The following is a 20,634-nucleotide window of genomic DNA, read 5'->3' as shown; positions in this document are numbered from 1 at the left end:
GACAGATTTTTGATGGTTTTGTGTTAACCTCGAACCTGCATACCAATCATGTCAATTACATCTGGAACTTTAAAAAATTGAGATAAATAAATAATCGTTACTGCTCATTTTTGAGCAAAATCTTTTGCGTGTGAACCTCAGCAGGTGTCAAAAACTTGATAAACGAGGATCCGTCTTTATACGTGCGATTTAGCTCTTGATTAGGAATATTGTTCACAAAAATGGCCACGACGATGTGAAAAGCACTATCAATTCGATAACGATCACTCGAAGTCGCTTGATACTACCATTGATCAAGATAACATTTTGAAGCAAATCTTTTTTACAAATTTTATCAAAAGTATACCGCATTCCTAAAATATCTCAATAATGTTATTCATTTATATTACGAGGAGTCCCTAATCAATGTCCAAAGTCAATGTAAACATATAAAACTGGCTGAAATACTGCTTAGGACAATAATAAAAATTGAGACTTGACAATCAGATTCACAGAAACAATAGTTTAAAATATTTGATTTCTTGAAGCTGAGGTTTCGCATGGAAGTTGTAATTCATCTTTTATTCGCATTTGTGTGATCGAGAAAATCTAATCGCATGACAGTAATGATGCTCGAAAGATGCATTGAGGAAAAACATTAGGTAATTATGCGCTATTTGGTCACAACGATTCTGCACGCACACATCGAAAGATGTTTCGGACACAAACGCGCGATGTGTGTGCGAAATCGTCGGGTGGAGTCAGAACACTTTCGATGTGTGTACGCTTGTCATTAGGTTATTTGGTTATCAGTTTTCGGAAGTACATCCTAGACGTGCGTGTGTTCACCTCTGTCCTCGTGTGAACTCCAAAATATTCAAATATACTCTATTTCATCACATTGTCTCGACAACTTCAAAACCCGATAACTTATGGTTTTTATGGGAAATGTCGGCCTCCCCCGACGGAATATCATTTATTATAGTCCAATCAACAACTTCGAGAAGAAAAAAATTCTTGCATCGATTTTCGGAAAAGTATCCAAACTGCAAAATTACCAAAAATTATATTACTAAAGGACTTTGAATACTTTTGGAGAACGTTGTAAATTTTCAAATTAATTGCAAACATGGAGCTTTAGAAATTATTTCAAAAATCGGTGAAAGGTATTTAGAGTCGCGGCAGCGACTCTGAGACAAGTACATTTATAAGATATGACGAGTTGCTGCCAGAGACTCTTTACCGGAGCGATAGCGTTTCCAATTGTTCTCGAAAATTTTCAAAATTTGTTTCTTCAATATAATACCTTTATCATTCTTCAAATATAGAACGTGCAAATAAAAATTCATGTAGAGACGACACGAGTGAAAAAATGAATTTAATGAAAATGAAAATCTTCTTTATAAATGATTTTCTTATAAGTAAAAAAATGAATGCTTTTTTATTTTCACGATCTAATCATATCTCTTTATACATCATACGAGTTTAGGAGTTTTCAGCCAACGTATTTGTATGTGCTTCGATGCTGTACTAGGCTATGCGAGCCGTCTCATTCCCTCCAACTAACAAGCAAAAGTGAAACAAAACTTGTGAATTGAAACTAGAAAAAATTGCACGTCGGACCAGAAAATTGATTAGTGTTCAATTTGTTTCTTATTTGCAAGTTCAAACATCGAAAAAGGTTAATTTGACACAATAATTGAATAGCTGTTATAAATGGATTAAAAAAATTTCTCTTATTGATAGAATTCTCAATATATTTTTTTCCATGACAAACAAATCACACCTGTCGACTTTTTTTAGTTTAATATTTTCAAGAACCTTGAAAAAGAATTTAATGTTCAACGTGTTTTCTTTCATTTTCTCTGTCACACGAATTATAATTATCGATTAAATGACTTTTTTTTATTGGATCAAACAGACGGTATATCTACCTCGAAATTCTTCATTCCTGATCTTTCCTTCCTCCTCCTTCATCCTCCTTCTTTTTCTTCTATCTATTTTATTTTCATCTTTTTCTACGTCGCTCGGTTTAATATTTATCGGTGCTTTCTGAGTGTGAGCAGCACCGCCGTAGCAAAGTGCGATCGGTCGAGTCATCGTGTAATGACGTTCGGCCTGTCAGATGAAGCAAGACAGAGAGAAAGAAAGAGAGGGAGAGAGAAGGAAAGCCGAGAGATTCAGCGTACCGATTTCGTGGCGGCTCGTCTCTGTCTAGCGAGAGAGGATTTCTTTTTCATTTTCAAGCCTCTGAGCAACGCTCCAACTATTTTTCGTAATCCATTCTACACGATTATTGGTGTAAAAAAAATACTTCCTCAAAAATACCATAAACAACATTATCCTTAAGCTTCTGCATGTTATATGAATAACGAAGAATATTGAACAAAATGATGTAGTTGCAATATAGAATGTCTTTTAATTAACGAATCTTATATAATGATTAAACATCCTTCATGACTCCTCAAACCGTATTCGTCTATAGAAATCCTATGATTTCGGTTAAAACATAGAAAGTCGACTATTTCTGTAGAATATTATTATTGTTAGTTTACCCGGTCGATTCTCTTGGAATATAACATCTCATTGGAATGAATATTTTTCAGTTTTGCCACTTTTTTTGACTCCGTGGAAAAAAAATTTTTACCATTTTCTTATGAAAACGGTCCTTGCTAGGAATTATCCTAATTTTTGTTATTATAATTGGACTTGTCCCACGGTAAATGAAATTTTACATTTATGAATGCGGAATACAAATAATTGTTGAAAAATTTGTAGAATATTGATTAATGTCAACCATCACATTATTTTCACGAGTTTCAAATTGAATTGAAAATGACAATCTACCTACTTGTCATCACTTCTACATCGCTCAAACTTCGAGTAAATTTACGTATGTACAGTGACAAGGAACGGTTTAGTGTGAAAAAGAACTTTGAAGCGGTAAAAGGAAAGAAATATTCAAAGCAAATTTCTTTGAAATATTTGAAATGCAGCATGATGACAAAATAAAAGACGTAAACTTGCTAAACTATAGCCGAATACTTATACAATGAAAGGATCATTAAAATCCTAACAATATTGAAGTTCACGATGTAAAAAAAAGTATATCGACTTAAAACACGTATTATCTGGAGTAAGCAGATTTTTTATTTTACCCTCGAAATTAAGATGATTGATAAAGTGATTTGTTTCGAGATTATAATAATAATAATGATAGGAAGCAATGAAGGAAAAAAGCCTCAAGCAAAACATCGACAGGCTTTATTTCTCACGACGTCGTTCTGACAAGCCGCGATTGTTCGTTAATTATTCGTCGTTAGCGATACAATCATTTACTTTGTTGCTGTATATCTTTACCGTTCGATCTGAGTATTGGTTGCACGTATCGATATAGGTACATATGATAAAATAGCCAAGATTCGAAGCATGTGCCACAACACAGAGAATTTCTTCCGGCACTTCAGGAGTGTCTGCTGAGTCTAAAAATAGCTCCAAGTAGATTCTGCAGTACTGGCCAGCCATGCTTTTTCCTTATCCTGTTACTAAATTATATTCTGTCGAGCACGTGGACAAATGTGAATTTATTGGAGAACGAAACGAAAATGAGGAGGAAAGATTGTGCAACGGAGAGACTTGGAGAATGATATTTCCAGATGATCAAAGACCCAACCGACCAAGTTGTCCCGTTGTGACTGTTGGCACCGTATCTCGCATCTTTGATAAAGCAATCTCCATAATGTCTTTGGTCATCGTGAGCTCGTCTATCTTCGATCTCATCTTCAGACAATTTTCCTCCTTTTTGACTCTGCTCGATCGTCTTACCCAAGGATATGTACGGATATGTAAGAAAATGTTGTAAGGATTCATTTTTCGATGAAACGTCATTCGCAGAATAACTCTGATATGCAGTTTAATATAAAGCAGGTTCGTTACGTTTATTCATATTTACATTCACTTGAATCATTGCTGTTATGTCTATTTGATTTCACCGTATCAATGCTATTAGGCAAATCAATGCAGCGTTAATAAATATCTCGACAAAAAGCTACAATTATTATGCATTCCATTCTATATTCTTTCAGTCATAAATCTGTGTACGTTGTGCGATGCAGAACTCTAATAAAACGTAACATAATTCGATGTTTGGACAAGAAACAATAATGAACATGCATGTTTTCGTGTATTTCTATTTTTATTTTAACTTAATTATGGTATTTAAGAAAAAATTGAGCCAGAATTAATAAAGTGAGGAAAAAAAGATGATAAATAACCGTGCAAGGTGCGAATAAAGACTTGAAACACGCGCAATTTTCAGGCACTCGGTGAGAGCGAGTCGTGGGGGTCTTGACGGAGCAGAGTACCATTATAACCACCGACGACCGACACCTTTCTATACTCGATGATACAACGGTGTGCCTTGTTCAATGCCGACGAGACGGGAGAAAAGACACGTCAGCTGATACCGCTTCGCATTGTAAGCGTTCGTAATATACATGCATATACAGTGTGTGGAAGATTCTTTGGTCTTTCGCTGATTCGTTAGCCTGTTTTGCCGCAGGGCCATTCTTGATGAACACTTACCTCAATATCGATCATTATAAACGTTGCAAATTTTCCCATTGCTAAATTCTTCAGAGACAACTAGAAGCAAACGAGGAATGTTAAAAAAGGCTCTTTCCTTTATTTATCCGTTAATACAGTCGTCAATATTCTTGTTTCCATAACTATACATGTACTTAGCAACTAATATAATATCGTTACGAAGGATTTAAAAAGTTATGCCCACTCAAAAGATCAGCAGAATGACGTTTTTTTTTTATTTCTTTATTTAACTTTCAATGATCTGTCTCCAAATATATGCTGTGGCAATAATATATATGACAGTAATACTTGAGGACGATCCACGTAGACATAACCCCTTAAAAATTTTCATCTACGTAATTTTCGTAATGAAACGTTTTCTTCTTTCTCTTTTTTTTCATTTCAATTTACACGTGACTGCTGTGCACGCTTGGTCAAAAACTCGGCCCCATTCGAGTATACCTCGTATAGTTACCCCACGCGTTCACCACGCGACGCTCTAAATGGTGGCACTTTACGCAATATTTACATTTTATCGAGGTTTTTTCGGGATTTTGTCACTTTTCCAAAAATGTTTTATATATACTTAATAGAATAATAAGCATTTCGTTCAGCACAAAGCTCATGGAGCGTTAATTATTTAACTATCACGTTTTTGGGGAGAACGAAACTTTGGAATATCGTTCGTGACAAAAATATGGAAATTCGGTGAGGATAAAATGAAATCTCGCGAAGGAAAGGATGAACCGGTGGCCAAGGAGAGGGAGAAACGTTCGTTGGTCTCCGGGTGTCCACGCGTGGGTGTTCTTGAATGAGTTTCACGCTGTGGGCCCGGGCTTATCTTCTCTACGATCGGGGCATCGGATCTACTATACATATAGTATATATAAATGCATACTAAATGCATCCCGAGCGCATGCACGCACGCAACGCGTATTCCAGGAGCGTACGTTTCCCTCCCAGAATAATTAACGAGGTGGTCTGCTGGGCGCTTTTTCTGGTTATACAACATGACGGAAAAAAATAAAGTTGAATTGGGCCCGTCGCCGGTGGCGCCCCCCGGCCTCAAGTCACACGTCCGTCCACGTCTCTCGCCGGCCGTTTGATCGGCGGTGCACATTTTCCGAGATTCCCTCGACGACCAATGAATTACTGATCCGATGAATCGATCGTTCCGAAATTCATGCTCGTTCCTCGGAATCACTCGTGGAAAATGGGCCTTCCGGATGCACTCGTGACATCGCAGATCTTGGAGAATAATCCTGGGGAACGTGGCGCTCCGCACTTCCGTCCCCGTAATAATACCTGGAACAACCAAAAAAACTTTCTTTAATTTTATCTTCCAAGAGTTTTTTTTAACTTTTCGATTAATATTCTTTCTTCTACTTTGTTCATTATTGTACGTCCATCCAACTTTGTTCTCACGCCCGTCACTGGATCATGACTATTACAATTTTCAAGTTGTCGGAATGAAATGTGTTACTCGAAATATCCAACGATCAATGACAAAAATGTACTAAAAAAGAGTAAATTATTTTTTAATGTTTCCCTTTTTGATGGAATTATCATATGAATATTTATCCGTGTATACCTCTATGCTGAGTGTTTTTTGGAGGCTTGATGACGCAATTCGTCAATGTAAAATTGTTTCAATAGTTTTTCACTCGGTCAGTGCACTGTCATCTTTACGAGGCTTTCGACTTTTGATCCACACTCGCGACTTGGTCATCATTTGATTTAAAAATCTAACAAAAGAGTTTGAAAAAACCTTTACTAGATATAAAATATGGAAACCTAAGTTACTGCGGGCCTGGCGTGTAATTATTGGGTGAAAAATAATACGCCGAAAACGGCTTTTGAGATTTGATAAAACTGAAGTCCAATTTCTAGTTCTTCGGGTATTGAATATAGATACGGAACGTTGAAACGGAACCTAACTTTTTCGAATTTTGACTCTTTTTGAGCCAAAGACGCACTTCCGTTTTTTTTTCTTTTTTATAAAGTTTTGAATTCAACAGCACGCTTTGGCGAATATTATTTATACTTTGATCACGCGTAAGCGTCAATTATATTCATAAAGTCTCGCACCACGGGAAATCCTCCCGAAGCTACTTCCTCGAGATTTCAACGTCGGCAAAGATCTCTCGTCAAAAAGAAGAAAACGAAAGAGGAACTCGAAGGGTTTTCCGCTTCGGATCCGGAACCCTTTCACAAGAGGCCATTTGTTTTGGTGGATGGAACGGACACGCCACGTGTGGCATTTCTGTACCTGAACATGCACATATTAATTAACTGCGTCTATACGAAGCAGGAAGGCATAACTCCCATGCGGACTCTTCGACCGCATGGTGAATTCACGAAAAGGGAATTTGTATCCAAGTCCCATGCACTTTCAATAATTTATTTGATTTCCCTCCACAATGCCAGCAGGAGATTTAAATAAATATTGACAGAGACAAAATCAACCGATTTTTTATAGGAATTTTCTGATCCGTCGACACTGAAAAGAAAACTACAAAATGGCTGACTTTTGGTTCGTGTTACGGAGCGCCTCGCGGCGCGAGCATATCCGCGGGTGGCCCATGCGGTGCCTGTTTCCCTTCCCCGTTTCTCCAGTATATAGTACGTGTGCAGAGGAATCGAGAAGTTTCTCAGTGAGAAAGAGAGAATAAGAGAACGAGGGGAGGGGGAGGGGAGAGAGAGAGAGAGAGACGCACGCATTAATAACACTGGTAGCCGCTCATATGTTAAACGTCCACCCCGTTATACCTTCCCAGCATCTTTCGCGGCCCATTCCTCAGCCTCCCACCTCCAGTGTATCTCGTGTTAAGGTTGGACGTCGCTGGAGACCGATGAGCTTCGTACCTACAGCGTAGTGAAATCGTACCCACGCCACGCCGCGTGTCTTTTCCACCCTCGGCCCTCATTTGGTCCCCACAAAATCATTTTATTCGTAGATTCATCTCGAAAAATAACCAAATTCAAGTTTAGCTACGCAAAACATTTGTTCTACCGAGTTAAAGTCAATTAAGGAAAAAAACTTTATTATCCCTAAAAACTAAATATTTTTTGGCTTCCTCATTTTTTACATACTCCATAATTCCACCATATGCAAAATTTCATAACTGCTTAAAATAGTTTTTATTTCAAATACTAATAAAGAGCTCTTGTTAATAATTTTAGATTTTTGAGTCCAATGAATACGTCGATATAAGTGACTGACAAAAAAGTGTCTTGAGGTTGCAGCAGATGGTATCGAACTATTTTATAGAAATAGGTATATTAATGAGTACTCCTTTTAAGATACCGCAACACAACAAATATTGTTTTATTAATTATATTTTGTATTTCACCCATTAGTTCAAGGAACTACAAAGTAATTGTCTTTACGATTCTCTTTTGGTACCTTTTACCATTGAGCACCGAACTGATTCGAATACTGTTGTAAAAACCAGTCTTTTTCTTTTGGTTCCTCCAAATATATTTGCAGTTCCATAATTTTCGATTATGTTCGGGAATTTTTTCAGTATGGATGGAAATAATTCATCATAGCGAACTTTTTGATTTATAGTTTCAAGGATACTTCAAGAGTGTAAAAACATTTTTTAAAAGTGCAAAATACTAATATGTACATTGTTTATGCGCAAAATCTCATTGCCAATGTTTCTCACCTGTGTGCAATATGAAGAACGTAATTATTGTCTGAAACCAAAATTCCGAATTTTTTTCCCATTTTCATCCTTTCATGCTTACCTACAAAAATCCGAAAAAATTACGAAATCCTATATTTTTAGCAAGTTTGAAAAAAATGCTTTTGAAAAAACAGCAATTCACACTTCACGTGCTGTAAAAGTTGTTTAAACAGACATTTTAAATAATCTTTTAGGTTTACTTATAGAAGAAAATTGTATTTTAAATACAAAAGTTCTTAATACGCTTCAATCGGACGTAGAGTTTTTTGCAATCTTGTACGCAGCTGAGAGACTTCGACAATGAGACTTTGCGCATAAACCATGTAGTACATTATAAAAAAAAATTTTTGTACTCTCGAAAAATTCTTGAAACTAGTTATTTCTTTGCATACTAAAAAAATTCTCAAAAACGATCGATTTTTTGACCCCCTTAATGATGATCAAACATGACGACATTGCAATGATACGTGGGGGATAATCAATGATTTTCACCCTGAGAACTTCCGGTTCCCTCACTGCTGAAAGTCATTCACAGGATCGACGGAAAACTTAACATGGCTGCGGGTGGTTAGCGGTGTGGCCAAGCGTACACGCGTGTATCTCGGATTATAAATCCTTAATACAGATCGGCACGCGATCCTGTGCTCGTTAGGGTGATGCATAGCTCAGGCTGGTGTCCCGGGGTGTACGGTAGCGAGCGTTTGCAGCCGGAACATCGGGAGACGCGCCGATCTTTCGCATATCTTTCTTTCCCATACGCGCAAAGCTCCGCGTGGACGCAACACAAGATGGCGGCTTTGCGGAACAAAATGGCGGTAGTGTCTTTCCAGAAGCGCTTCAGTTAGGCCTTTATTGTTGGTGAAAATTGGTTGGGGCATGTGTGCGCGTTATGTACCCCGATACGTGGCTGCATAAAAGTGAGATGCCAGTGGCTCCGAGAGGAGCTGCATCGCCCTCTTGGCTAATAATGAGAGATCGGAGATACGAGGCTCGATATTAATTGTGCGGATCGGGTGAGCCCTACCACCAAGATTCTTCGTCTTCCAACGTTTCTTCCCCTCCCTTCCTCTTCCCCCTCCGATCTTTCGGTCCGGTCTGACTGGATATGCGCTCGTGTGTTCTTCATACCAAACAACCCACGTAGAGAGGTTCACCTATTCAGGAAGACTGAACGAGAGAGAAAGAAAGACCGGAATAAAAGGAGAAGAAAATCGTGTACGAACAGAGAACGAGCTGCTACCGGCTTACCCCGATCCTGCTGAGCGATACCACGCGTGTATATATCCTTTCGAAATATACAGAAACTCATATGTATACGTATATATATATATATGATGCCCATGTATATATTTTATATACACGCATATTTGCATATACATGCTTGTTGTATTTGAAAATGTGTGCATACGTAGACGTAAGCTGCAGTACATATGGGAAATTTATTTCGCCCCTTCTCTCTCATTTTGTCAATAAAAAGAGATGTTTGAGATAACCCCCGGGGGTGATGGCGGGGGAGAAGGATTAGTACATGAATTGACCAAAGTCGACACATTTCACCCTTCCGAATGGGAGTTATTGCCTTTTGAAGTTCCTCGTGCGGTCATGTTACAGTAGATCGTCGCAAAAATTCAATCTTTTTTCAAGCTTCAGCAATGGAATGCTGAAAGAATGCTTCTTCTGATTTTTACGATTAAATATTTTGAAAGCATATCAATCGCTATTCTACACTTCGATTGGAGAACACGCTCGCGGAATAAAACCATGATGGAATAGAATGAACTCGATGACCTGCACAAAACGTTGAAGATTCAACTTATTGTTCTTACAAATTCTGAAGGGAACATGAACGAAGCCATGAGATTTTCCATTTGTATATCATACAGAATTTGTGTAACAAGTGTGATTGACTTTTTTTTTAAGCTCTCTCGAGCTTAATCTTCGAGATATATTCATTATGAAGATATATTCTAACCGTAGCGTTTTTCAGTGGTGAAAAAATTAAGTTTTCGGCTGTGTAGATGACAGAAAAAATGTGCTCTGTATTAAAGAAGAAAATTCTCGATTCACTCCGTTATGAGTGGAAAAAAGTTCGTTATAAAATTATAATGAAAGTAGATAAAAACAATAAATTGTAATAAAAATCGTCTATACAGTTATATTCGTTGGAAAAAGTTCTGGGATAAGAATTTTTGGATTCCGCAATGTCCAAGGACGATGTGATATCCTCGAAGATCCGGATTACGTTAACACCTGCAGGCTCCTTTCAGCAATTTTCTCCGGGACTTTTCCCATCTCAGTGTATTCGGAGGCTGGACTAGCCATTTTAGATCCCGGGGACTTTCTCCATCCTTTATCCTTTCTCTTCCTCCTTTCTGTCTCGTCTTCTCAGGAACGAGCGCAGAATTCCAATTTTCTTCTCTTTTCCGCGCGAGAGTCTCGGTTTCCTCCGCGATATCAAGAGGTAAAGAGGGTTTGGGAGAGAGGACGGAGGTTGAGAGTGAACTCAATCTGTGTCTCGTTGAGGATTATCGGGATTTTCGAGAAACGCACGCGCAACTCCCACAAATCGATCTTCTGTTTCATCCCTTGAAGTGAGAGAAAGGTAAAAATGGTTGCACGATTCTTTCGAGTTTTCGAGGAGAAAAGATTGTCGCGAGAATATCTTTTCCTTTTTGCGGAAGACGTTTTGTTTCCCAATAATTTACCGCTTTTAGGGGAAAAAATCAGCAACCCTTAATCCATCCCTTCGTCTGTAACTCACCCCTCCTTCAAAGGTTTATTCAATCGTGAAACGTAATTCAAAGGTTTCATTCCGCTATTGACGACGGGGAAGGTTTCTTGCACTCAATGAAAATATGTTGTATGTCAAATTGTCACTTTTGAACGGCAAAGCCCTAAAAATGGCGTTGATGTAAAACAATATAGCTTATGTGTAATTCACGCGTTGCTCTCGTAAATTTTCCTCCCTGTCTAAATCTGCTTGTACGAATAAGAAACGAGTTACGAAACGGGCCCAGATTTCACTCCTAAAACTCCCTCGCATACGCCCTTCTCGTTGTAACGGCGAGAGTTTGTTTCGTGAGGCCTGAAAAAGCCCCCTACTATTCTCGACAATCCGCCAACCTCAAAGGCACCGCTAGGTCATCCCTTTAATTTTCTGTGCGCATGTATCTGTTCGCCTCGTCATCCCTGTGTGCCGCAAGGAGAGAGACCAAACAAGCCTTGGAGAAAGTGCTTTTTCCATGGTAAAATGGAAACGAGCGATGAAACGAGATAAAACGCGGAAAAGCTCAAAGTTTTCGCCACCTTTCTAGTGTCCTGAAACTCTCACAACATCTATTGTTCATGAATATTTCTCTACAGTCTTCTCTTTCAACCGTTTTCTAAACGTGACTCGTGCCGATTTCACAAAAATAAATATTTTACTCGAAATAAAACAATTATCGTGTTAAAGACTTGAAAAATAATGATTTTGCTCATGACAAAAAACCACTTGAGGAATGTGATAAATATATATATGTATATAAAAACTCGTTTCCATGAAAACATTCGCACATTGTTCTTCTACTCGATCCTCCTTAAGAGTATGGATCAGTCGTTTAACCTCACTTGGAATTTTCGAAATCGAAATTCCTCTTAAGCCTGCCCGCGTTTCATACACACGAACAAACGATCGAACGCTAATATTTATTATATTCGTTTGGATTGTTTTTTCTACAGTGTATAACGTATCAAGGAGTTCGATCTTTCTTGCTGCAGATTCGGTGTTTTATACTCACGTTCAATCGTATCACACAGAATTTTTCCACTAGCAGAGATTCACGGGCTAATCAACCTCTATGTAATAAAATGTTAGTCTCTGGATTACCTTTGATGAACACGTTTTTTATTAATGGTGGAAAAAACTTTCAAGCCCTTACAAAAATAATAATTGGATGTCGTGAAACTTTTCTCGATTAAGTCCAGCAAACAGTTACGAAGCAAAACACAGATCGCGTTGGCTTATAAAAAATATACGCTATATATAATAATAATAACGAATTAAAAAAAAATAATTTTGAATTGGTAAAAATGAAAAAAATTGAAGAATCAATTAAAATAATTGGTTATCAATGCCAGAAATGATAATTCACTGGAATAATTGGTGTAAGAAGCTTTTCTCGAAATTTTAAGGACTCCAGATGTTGATTGGAACATCAAAGGAGAAATTGGTATCTGAATAGTCGTGAGCTTCTCGTAGCTCATTGAACGTCCCGTCCAAAATATCTCATCCCCCATTCAAGTTTATGTTTCTTCCTGTATACCGACGTTCCGTAAGAACTTGAGAAATTAAGAGGGCTTCACTTTTTCTCTTTTATGACGAACACGGTTTATCGAACGAATCGAAATAAAATGGCGGCGAAAAAAGGGACGAAGAAGATGGCGGAGAAGAATAGTGGGGGCGGAATCTGGATCGCGGCTACACGAGCAGGACCTTTTTCTTTCTTCCTACGATCTGTGGCTTAACCCAATATTAAGCCCTCGAGAGGCTCTGGCCTATCTCATTCTCTAACTTTTTTCTCTTCTTCCAGATGCAGTCTGGTATCGGTAGAAGATCTGATTGCGCGGGGAATCCGCAAACCAGCCTGTGATTAGATGTGGCCAGATATATATTCTATCGTAACCGAACAACTTCCACAATGTAGCAATGAAAGTAGTAGCCAGAGGGGAAAATCGGGTGCAGAAGAGAGATGAGACATGGGAATTCGAAGAATTGACATTTTTTCATTATTTGAAGACCAAAAACAAAAAAAAAGAGAAGAAAGAAAACGGTCTTGATGAATTAGACGTACTCACTTGTTTTATAAGGATTCAAACGATTTTCCACTGTATATATACTACAAACATAACAGAGCAGGTCAGAGAAAAATAGGCAGAACTTGAGTTTGTTGTTGAAAAAAATGGTAACTGTAAAATTTTCGTGAATTAAGAAATTAATCTACTCTATTTTGTTTTCCAATACCCCAATGACTCCAATAATCGCGTTGACTCAATGGATGATCCCTGCAAATACTTCGAATATTCGGGATGAATTTCTTAGAAAGTTGTTTGGGTTTGTTTGCTGTGATATATTATATATGAAATTTTCTTCACATTACCGAAAATTTTCCAGGTTTTCAGTTTCATATACGAAGATGGTAGAAAATTTTAAACTATGTTCTACAGTAACAAAATAATATCAAGTTTTTTTTCCATGGAATAGTTAATTAAAAATTGATATATCAATCACGAAGGACTACGGTTTCAGGAATAAGACTTTCACGTGAATGGCCTCATATATAGAGCAGAGATTGAAACCAGAAGATAGCGAGCGAGAGAAAGGGAGAGAGAAAGAAAGGAACGAGCTGGGGTTCTTGGATCGGTAATAGGGACGTTAAAGAATCACATATATATTTATACATGACTATACGCCTACATATATATGAGACTTCGATGACGTATATATGCAATTGACGTTCTGTCGAGACGTAAAAAATGCAATCGGCTCTTAGAGTAATGAAAGCTCTCGTCCCAACGTCCCCACTCCATCAGGCCAAGAGGACTTTTCGCTCTTCGTCCCTTTTTGTACCAGCAATTTATATGTGTGTACGTGGTTTTCTATTTTCGCGTTCGTATACGACGAACCTACCAGTCTAGGGCAGGGTATATTTCGGGGGCTTTTTGTCGGGGGTTGGGGGTAATTCGAGCGAATGATAGAATCCTCCATCAGATCTTGCTCCCTCCGCCCATCCCTTTTTGACAAACAGTGCCCCTAATACTCTGCGCGGCTAAAAAAGTCTCTCAGGGATTTTCACGATGATCACACATGGGACTCTCGCCAGGGAACTGCTCAATCGAGGAGTGGATTATTATTTTTTTTCTCCGTAATTTGAATCGAGTGACGAAATTAATTATTACGAATTAACCTCTTTTACTGACTGAATTATGAAAAATGTGAACACGCTTCGATTAGTTTGTTTGCCTTTTCTTCACGAATTTTAAAAAACAGGAACAAAAACGTGGAATAATCAATTATTTGGTACACACAGTAACACGAAGGCCTCAGCTCCAAATTACACTGTGCGAACGACTTTATGCTCAATTTGAAAATTTGTTGTGTATAGTTATCTACTAGGGATAAAAGTTGGTTTGTTTTGGCTTTAACCGATCATAAATTTTGTTATCGAGAAAATAATAAATAGATTACACTACTCGAGGGCAACATTTTTTTTTTTCAATTATCTCCTTGAAATTCTTCGGTTTATTGATAAAAACAAATCCTCGTGCAAGGTGAATGCTATTGAAAAATATCAGAAGGCTCGCTGCTTGGCGAAAAGTGAACATGAAAAAACCGCAGCCGATTGCAAAAACTTTACGAAAAAAATTGTTGTTGAACGTGATTCGAGCAACGTCAGAAATCAAAAAGAACCTTTGGCCCAAACAAAGTAGCGAACTGGAAAAATAGTTTTAAAAGCATTCATTGAGTGACTATGTAGAAGACGAAATAAAAATTCGTTGGAAGAAAGTGAATATAAAACCTTATTTTCAAATGCTAAATGAATTCTTCATAGCCATTTACCACACTGTAAAAATGGTATAAATGAAACAAATAAGACCAGCAAGAACACACAGAGTCAATAAGTTAAATAAAAAATCTTATGAAATCGATGGAACTAATTTATTCGGTAAAAGAATTCTGTGAGTTTTTTGAGAATTGTTTTACATTTTCCAATATTTTTAGCTTGTTTTTTCTTTCAACTGGTATGACCGCACTATAAGGCGTACCACCGAACCTTGGAAACCACTGAAAGCAAATGAATTTTACAAAGAAAATCTCTTAATTCAAGTGCAGTTTTGTACGCGTATTTCATAAATTCTCCTACATCGTATGACATTTGTTTTGCGAATAACCGAAACTCTGTCTGACAAATTTTACCTTTTATCAACATTATAAAGTGAGTTTTTTTACAAAACCGTCATGTTCGCTGTCCATAATCGTAACAGCACTCACGATGATAATTCAAGTATGTATTTTTATATAAAAAAAGGGTAAGGCAACAATTACTTGCAAAAAAAGCTAACTTCGGTCAATAAAATTTTTGTAGAGGATCCATATTCCTCTGGAACAAGGTCGGAAAACTTGCAGTGAAAATTCAGGCTCGAAAAAAGCTGTGATGATGAATAAAAAATGAATTTTTAACGGTACTAAAATGAAGAAAATCCAACGTATACAAAAGCCAAAAGATTTTTCCTTGCGTATTAATGGTCTGTTGTCGCATGAGTTAAAAATTGTGAAAATAATAAATATTCAATTAATATTTTGAATAAATGGTAGTAGTTGCTCCAGTTCAGCTGAGTTCTCCCAGTATTTCATTCCCATTAAACATCGCTGAACTTGAATTATACAATATTTCTGACAGAAAAAAAAAACTAAAAATTAGTGATTTCTATGACCTTGCATATATTCATGAGCAAAGTTGGTTGCATCTAAAAATAACGAATTTAACGATTCATCGAGAAGAAAAGCTAGTTTCCATGCCAACTCATTTTTGGTTTGAAGAATGAATGAGGAGATTAGAGCATTCGTATATCGTAGATAAAATTTAATTGCACAGAAGTTGGTGAATTAGCACCTTTTTAAAACTTCAAGTATATCATTATTTTGACTAAAGTTTTTTCACTTATGCTGGACGATGGAAGAAAAAGTCAAGCAAAGATTAATCGAATTTTTGGGGTGAATTACGAAAATTAGGGGACGAACAAGGACAAAATGAGATACAAGTTGGTCACGCGTCGGAGAGATCGCGAGAGGGAGATTATGGGAGAGAAAAATAAAGATCTAAGTGGTTGTGTAAAAGGTGAATCTTATAAGAGAGACGAAATCTTTTCTCTTCGCGATGGCAAGATAATGCGCATATACATGTATACAATATAAGAGGTGAAACCCGTACTAGTGAAGAAGAGGGTCTTCTCCGTGGTTCCCAGTGATTCATGACGCTTTTTATGCCCAAAATTGTTCACCCTAATGCCCCTGCTAACTGCTCCCGGTTTCTTTTCTCTTCTCCGTAGGGGTGAACGTTACTGTCAGACGGAGAGGGAAACGTCTCCTCTTCTCAGCTTTACGATTGTTTATTGCCAAAAAGAAGTGTCTCGTCCCATACATCACCACCAGACTAGGTCAAAAAAATGCCTCTTTTGCTCGTCTGTTGGGAAAAATGGGAGGGGCTTCGTACATCAGACGTAATAAGGCCCGTTATCATTGATTTTTATTCATTTTCTTTATACAGATACGTAACCAAGATTTTGGAACGATAAATTTTCATTTCCATTTGTTCGTTGTTCGTTCCGTGATTCTGCTCTCCGTCAATAAAAACAAAGAGCTTTTTACTTTTTTCAATTCCTGTTTTTTTATGAAACTATAGCGGTGAAAAAAAAATATATATGTCAGTAATTCAGGAACGTTTTCTTATTTATCGTAATTTCGGATAAATATTCATAGAATCGAAGTCAAAAATTTGCCTAGTTCGACTTTTACAGCAGAATATAAGTTCTCGGTGAAGTTTCATCTAAAAAAAGAAGTGGAGCAGGCCGTTTTATTGAAATATATATATATATATATTATATATACAATGTATTTACTGAAATATCAAAATCTTTTTTTTTTTTTAGTGAGCTACTTCGAAACAACTTGACCCGAAACGCACAGAGGTATCTTTGACGTTTGAAAACTATACAAATTTCAATAAGAAAAATCCCTTTCTCTTAAGCTGTGCTTTCATCTGTAAGAATTCGACATTAGAAAGCTTGCTAATGGAATCTCATCATCGTGTCAGCGATCATACGAATCTCGCCTAATTAATTTCTACAAAAAGCCCTCATACAGGATCTTTGGGCCATTTCGGAAACGCAAAAAGGATGCGTTGAAACATCGATCAGTTTTGAATAGATGAAAATTTGTGGAAGATTCTTGTGGATTAACGAAAATGATGATTTCAAGATGACGAACTTAATTCAATTGATAATTCAGTGAGTGAAAGAATTAGAGTATTTTGATCGGGATACTTGAAATAAGAGTTACGAGAAGAGAATAAAGATGCGATTGATTTCGGCACTGTTCAGAGTATCTCGTTTCGTCCAACATTATTGGAGAGCTGAGGTAATGAAATAATAAATCTCGAGGATAGGTTCAATCGAAATAATTAAATATGACAGAATATCGGAAATTCTGGAATAATAACCTCGTAAAAGTGAGTTGACGTATCCAATAGCAAAGTAATTGGCTTCCGCGTAGTGTACTTTGGGCGCTTTGTAATCCGAGCTTTCAATATTTCGACGCAAGTATGAATAGCAAAAGTCGAACGCACCGGGGATGGGTAGGGAATGCGAGGGAGTATAAAGGCACAGATTTGTTGATGTCTCGTTCGACATAGCATTATTACCTGAACGACTATATAATCGTGCAATTACGGGTATCAAAAAAAAAATAATCTGACATTCCAAAGAGAAATATTGAATATTGAATATCTATGAAAAAAATATTATTACCAGATAAATCATCAATCAAATATATTTTCATAATCACGAATCGTGGCAGCGGCTTTTGATTATCAACCGCAATAATTAAGGGGCCTCGGAATAGTGCGGAGAGTTTGATATTCGAAGTTTTCCTAAATTCGAATCACTGTGGCGAACGAACTTCCCTCAAAACAGACACTCGATTGGACCTCCGGAATAAAAATCAAAAAGTTTTTTCGTTTCGATAAAATTAAATTTTAAGTCGCCGCAGATCACGACGAAGATAGATCTCCATAACACGATTTCTGGAAAATTCGTACTGACTCTAACAGAATCTAACAGCTACAATAACGTTGGATTAATCGAAGTTATTAAGTAGTTATGAAGGGTGTCAAACGCTGCATTGTTCTCTAGTGCCTGCGAAATCTACTACAGGAAAATTATCTATCACTTCGTAAGGATATTCATCAAACTATTAATTAAAGAGAATTGGGAAGCGAGAGAGAGAGAGAGAGAGAGAGAGAGAGAGTCCCTGTAATAAGCTTGTTAATCATATCATCGATCGCTAATTATGCTAAGCGTAACGAGACTTCTGCCATTATCTCCTGCCTCTGTACCATCAATACATACGGTACATGATATCTCGCAACTCCGACGTGATGTTCGACGCCCTTTCACGAGCTACTAGATTTTCCTCTGTCGCCTCATTCTCCTTCCTATTATACACGCACGTATATCGATACACGAGGAACTGTATAAATCGCAATACGCCTACGAGCAAGTCGTGCGTCACTATGTTTAACAGGTGGACGCTTACGAGCACAGCAAACATTAATACTTTAGCATGTATCTTATCTAAATGGTATTGAAGTTCGCGCGCCGTTCGAACCTAACGGAAAATATGTTTCTTCGAAATCGTGCGAATCCTATATATTCGTACGTTTATTTTCAAGATTCAAAATAAAAATTAGCCAAATTTTCATAGCGCTCCGCCGAAGCAGGAATACAAAAATACTGACTGACGTGAAATACACCGAATGTGGTATTTAATAATGTTGAACAAATTTCATTTGATCAATTCAATGAGTATCTCCGTTTAATGGAACAAAATTTGACCGATTAAACAATTTTTGAACGAATGAAATATTTCTTTCGCCGTATTCTACGAAGCCTTTGGCTAATTATATTAAACTCTTTTCTCCTCAGTGTAAAAAGTCATTTTTTCAAATTCTACAAAAGGGTTATATACAAAATTGGATAATATCTACAAAAGCAACGAAAATATTGAAAAATCTTGCACAATTCATTTTTTCTTCTTATACTGAGCGTATATACGCCAATAATGGACCGTTAAAAATGAGGGGGGACGCATAAATTTTTATGAGTTACAATAATCCAATGGGTACGGAATGCTTGAGTACCTGTTATGATTTTTCGACGACAACCGAGAAATCGAAATAATGATGAAAGAGCTGATTAGAGTTCGCATCCGAGAAAAACAACCGCGTAGGATTTTGAAGTAACTTTTCATACGGACATTACACCGATAACTCGTTTTACTAGAGCGATCGCACCTGAACGGGAAATCTTGGAGAAAACTTTCTTGCCAGATGACGCGAAAAAACTGCTACAGAGGGATAATTAAGTAGGAAGCATTGAAGGAGTCTCTGGAAAGAAAGTAAAAATATAAGTATATATAAATGATAGGAAAATACGATTGAAAGGAGGTAACTTATTCGCGAAGCACACGGATGGTCAAAACGTCCCGTCGTGTAGACGAGGGTTGAGATGAAAAAAAGGGAATGATGAGGAAGAAAAATATAAGAGAAAATAAAAGAAAAATGGTGAATAAAAATTGCTCGGGAAAAGAAATTACTTTCTCTCGTGTATTTCGGTATCTCGCGCTCAAGCAACGAGCTCACGGGGGTGGGAGATAAAAAATAGGGTGAGTCGCAGGAACGAAGGAGTTTTTGAGATGCTGAAGAAATACACACACATTGTATGTGTGCGTGTATGCGTGTGTACGTGTATTTGTACGTGTAGAAAGTCTGCTCTCGTTCGTCGAGTTTATCTGCCTCATCCTCATTAAAAACCCTCCGCTGCACCCTCTTCTTCCTGGCTCACGCTTCCAGCGTGTCTATACCCTCTGCCACCCTTCCCCCACCCTCCCGTTACTTTTCCCTCCGCTTCTTTAGCTTCTTTTCCATTTTTTTCTGCCTCATCAACTCTTTAAAAAAAACTACTTAAATGCAACAAAAAAACGCACGTAACATATATTCAACACTTTTTTAACCTTTCCTGGAGATTCACAGAGTAAGGAACGATTTTGGAACCAAAGGTATAATAAGTTTTATCGTCAAAGTTATTTGAATATGACTGGAAAGTGTAACTTGTAATTGACGTCGGTTTCCTTCAGTTTTTCAGAAATTGGACTTTTTCAACGCGCGCGGCCAAAATATTTTGCTTCTCCTCCTTTGGTTACCACAATTTATTTTTAATTCACTCAAAAAGGACGAGAGTTTATACGACGCGAGGGAAACAAGAGAACATTTTTTTCTGTCGGCATTTCGTACGATAAAGCACCCTCGATTAATTGTAAAAATGGTCAAATTACGGTAGAAAGTAAGCGCCAAAGAAATAGAGTTTTGAAGAGGAAAAGTAAGAGCCGGGAAAACCGGAGGAAGTAAAGTAATGGGAGGGAGAGGGAAGAAATCGAAAAGAATGTATATCGCAACCCCTTGGCCCCTGCGGGGCTTCTCGCAATAACGAGCCCTGGGCGTCGAACCAACCCTTTTAATAAAAAATAAGTGTCTCTGACGTTTCCATGTAGAAGCTGTAAAGAAAA

General features: G+C 37.4%; 1 protein-coding gene across 1 annotated transcript in view; it reads right to left on the bottom strand.

Annotated features, from left to right (window-relative positions):
• Positions 1-4,641: 4,641 nt before the first annotated feature.
• LOC122418498 (transcription factor SOX-2-like) overlaps positions 4,642-20,634 on the bottom strand; it is a 117,266-nt gene continuing 101,273 nt past the window's right edge. The window contains exon 3 of the mRNA XM_043432740.1: positions 4,642-5,868. Coding sequence (XP_043288675.1) covers positions 5,745-5,868 — 124 coding nt within the window. The 3' untranslated portion in view covers positions 4,642-5,744. The remainder of the gene's footprint in view (positions 5,869-20,634) is intronic.

This window comes from Venturia canescens, chromosome 11 (genome assembly GCF_019457755.1).
Source record: "Venturia canescens isolate UGA chromosome 11, ASM1945775v1, whole genome shotgun sequence".
Taxonomy (NCBI): Eukaryota; Metazoa; Arthropoda; class Insecta; order Hymenoptera; family Ichneumonidae; genus Venturia; species Venturia canescens.
Note: the sequence above shows the minus strand (reverse complement) of the source record. Positions and strands in the feature narration are given on the sequence as shown.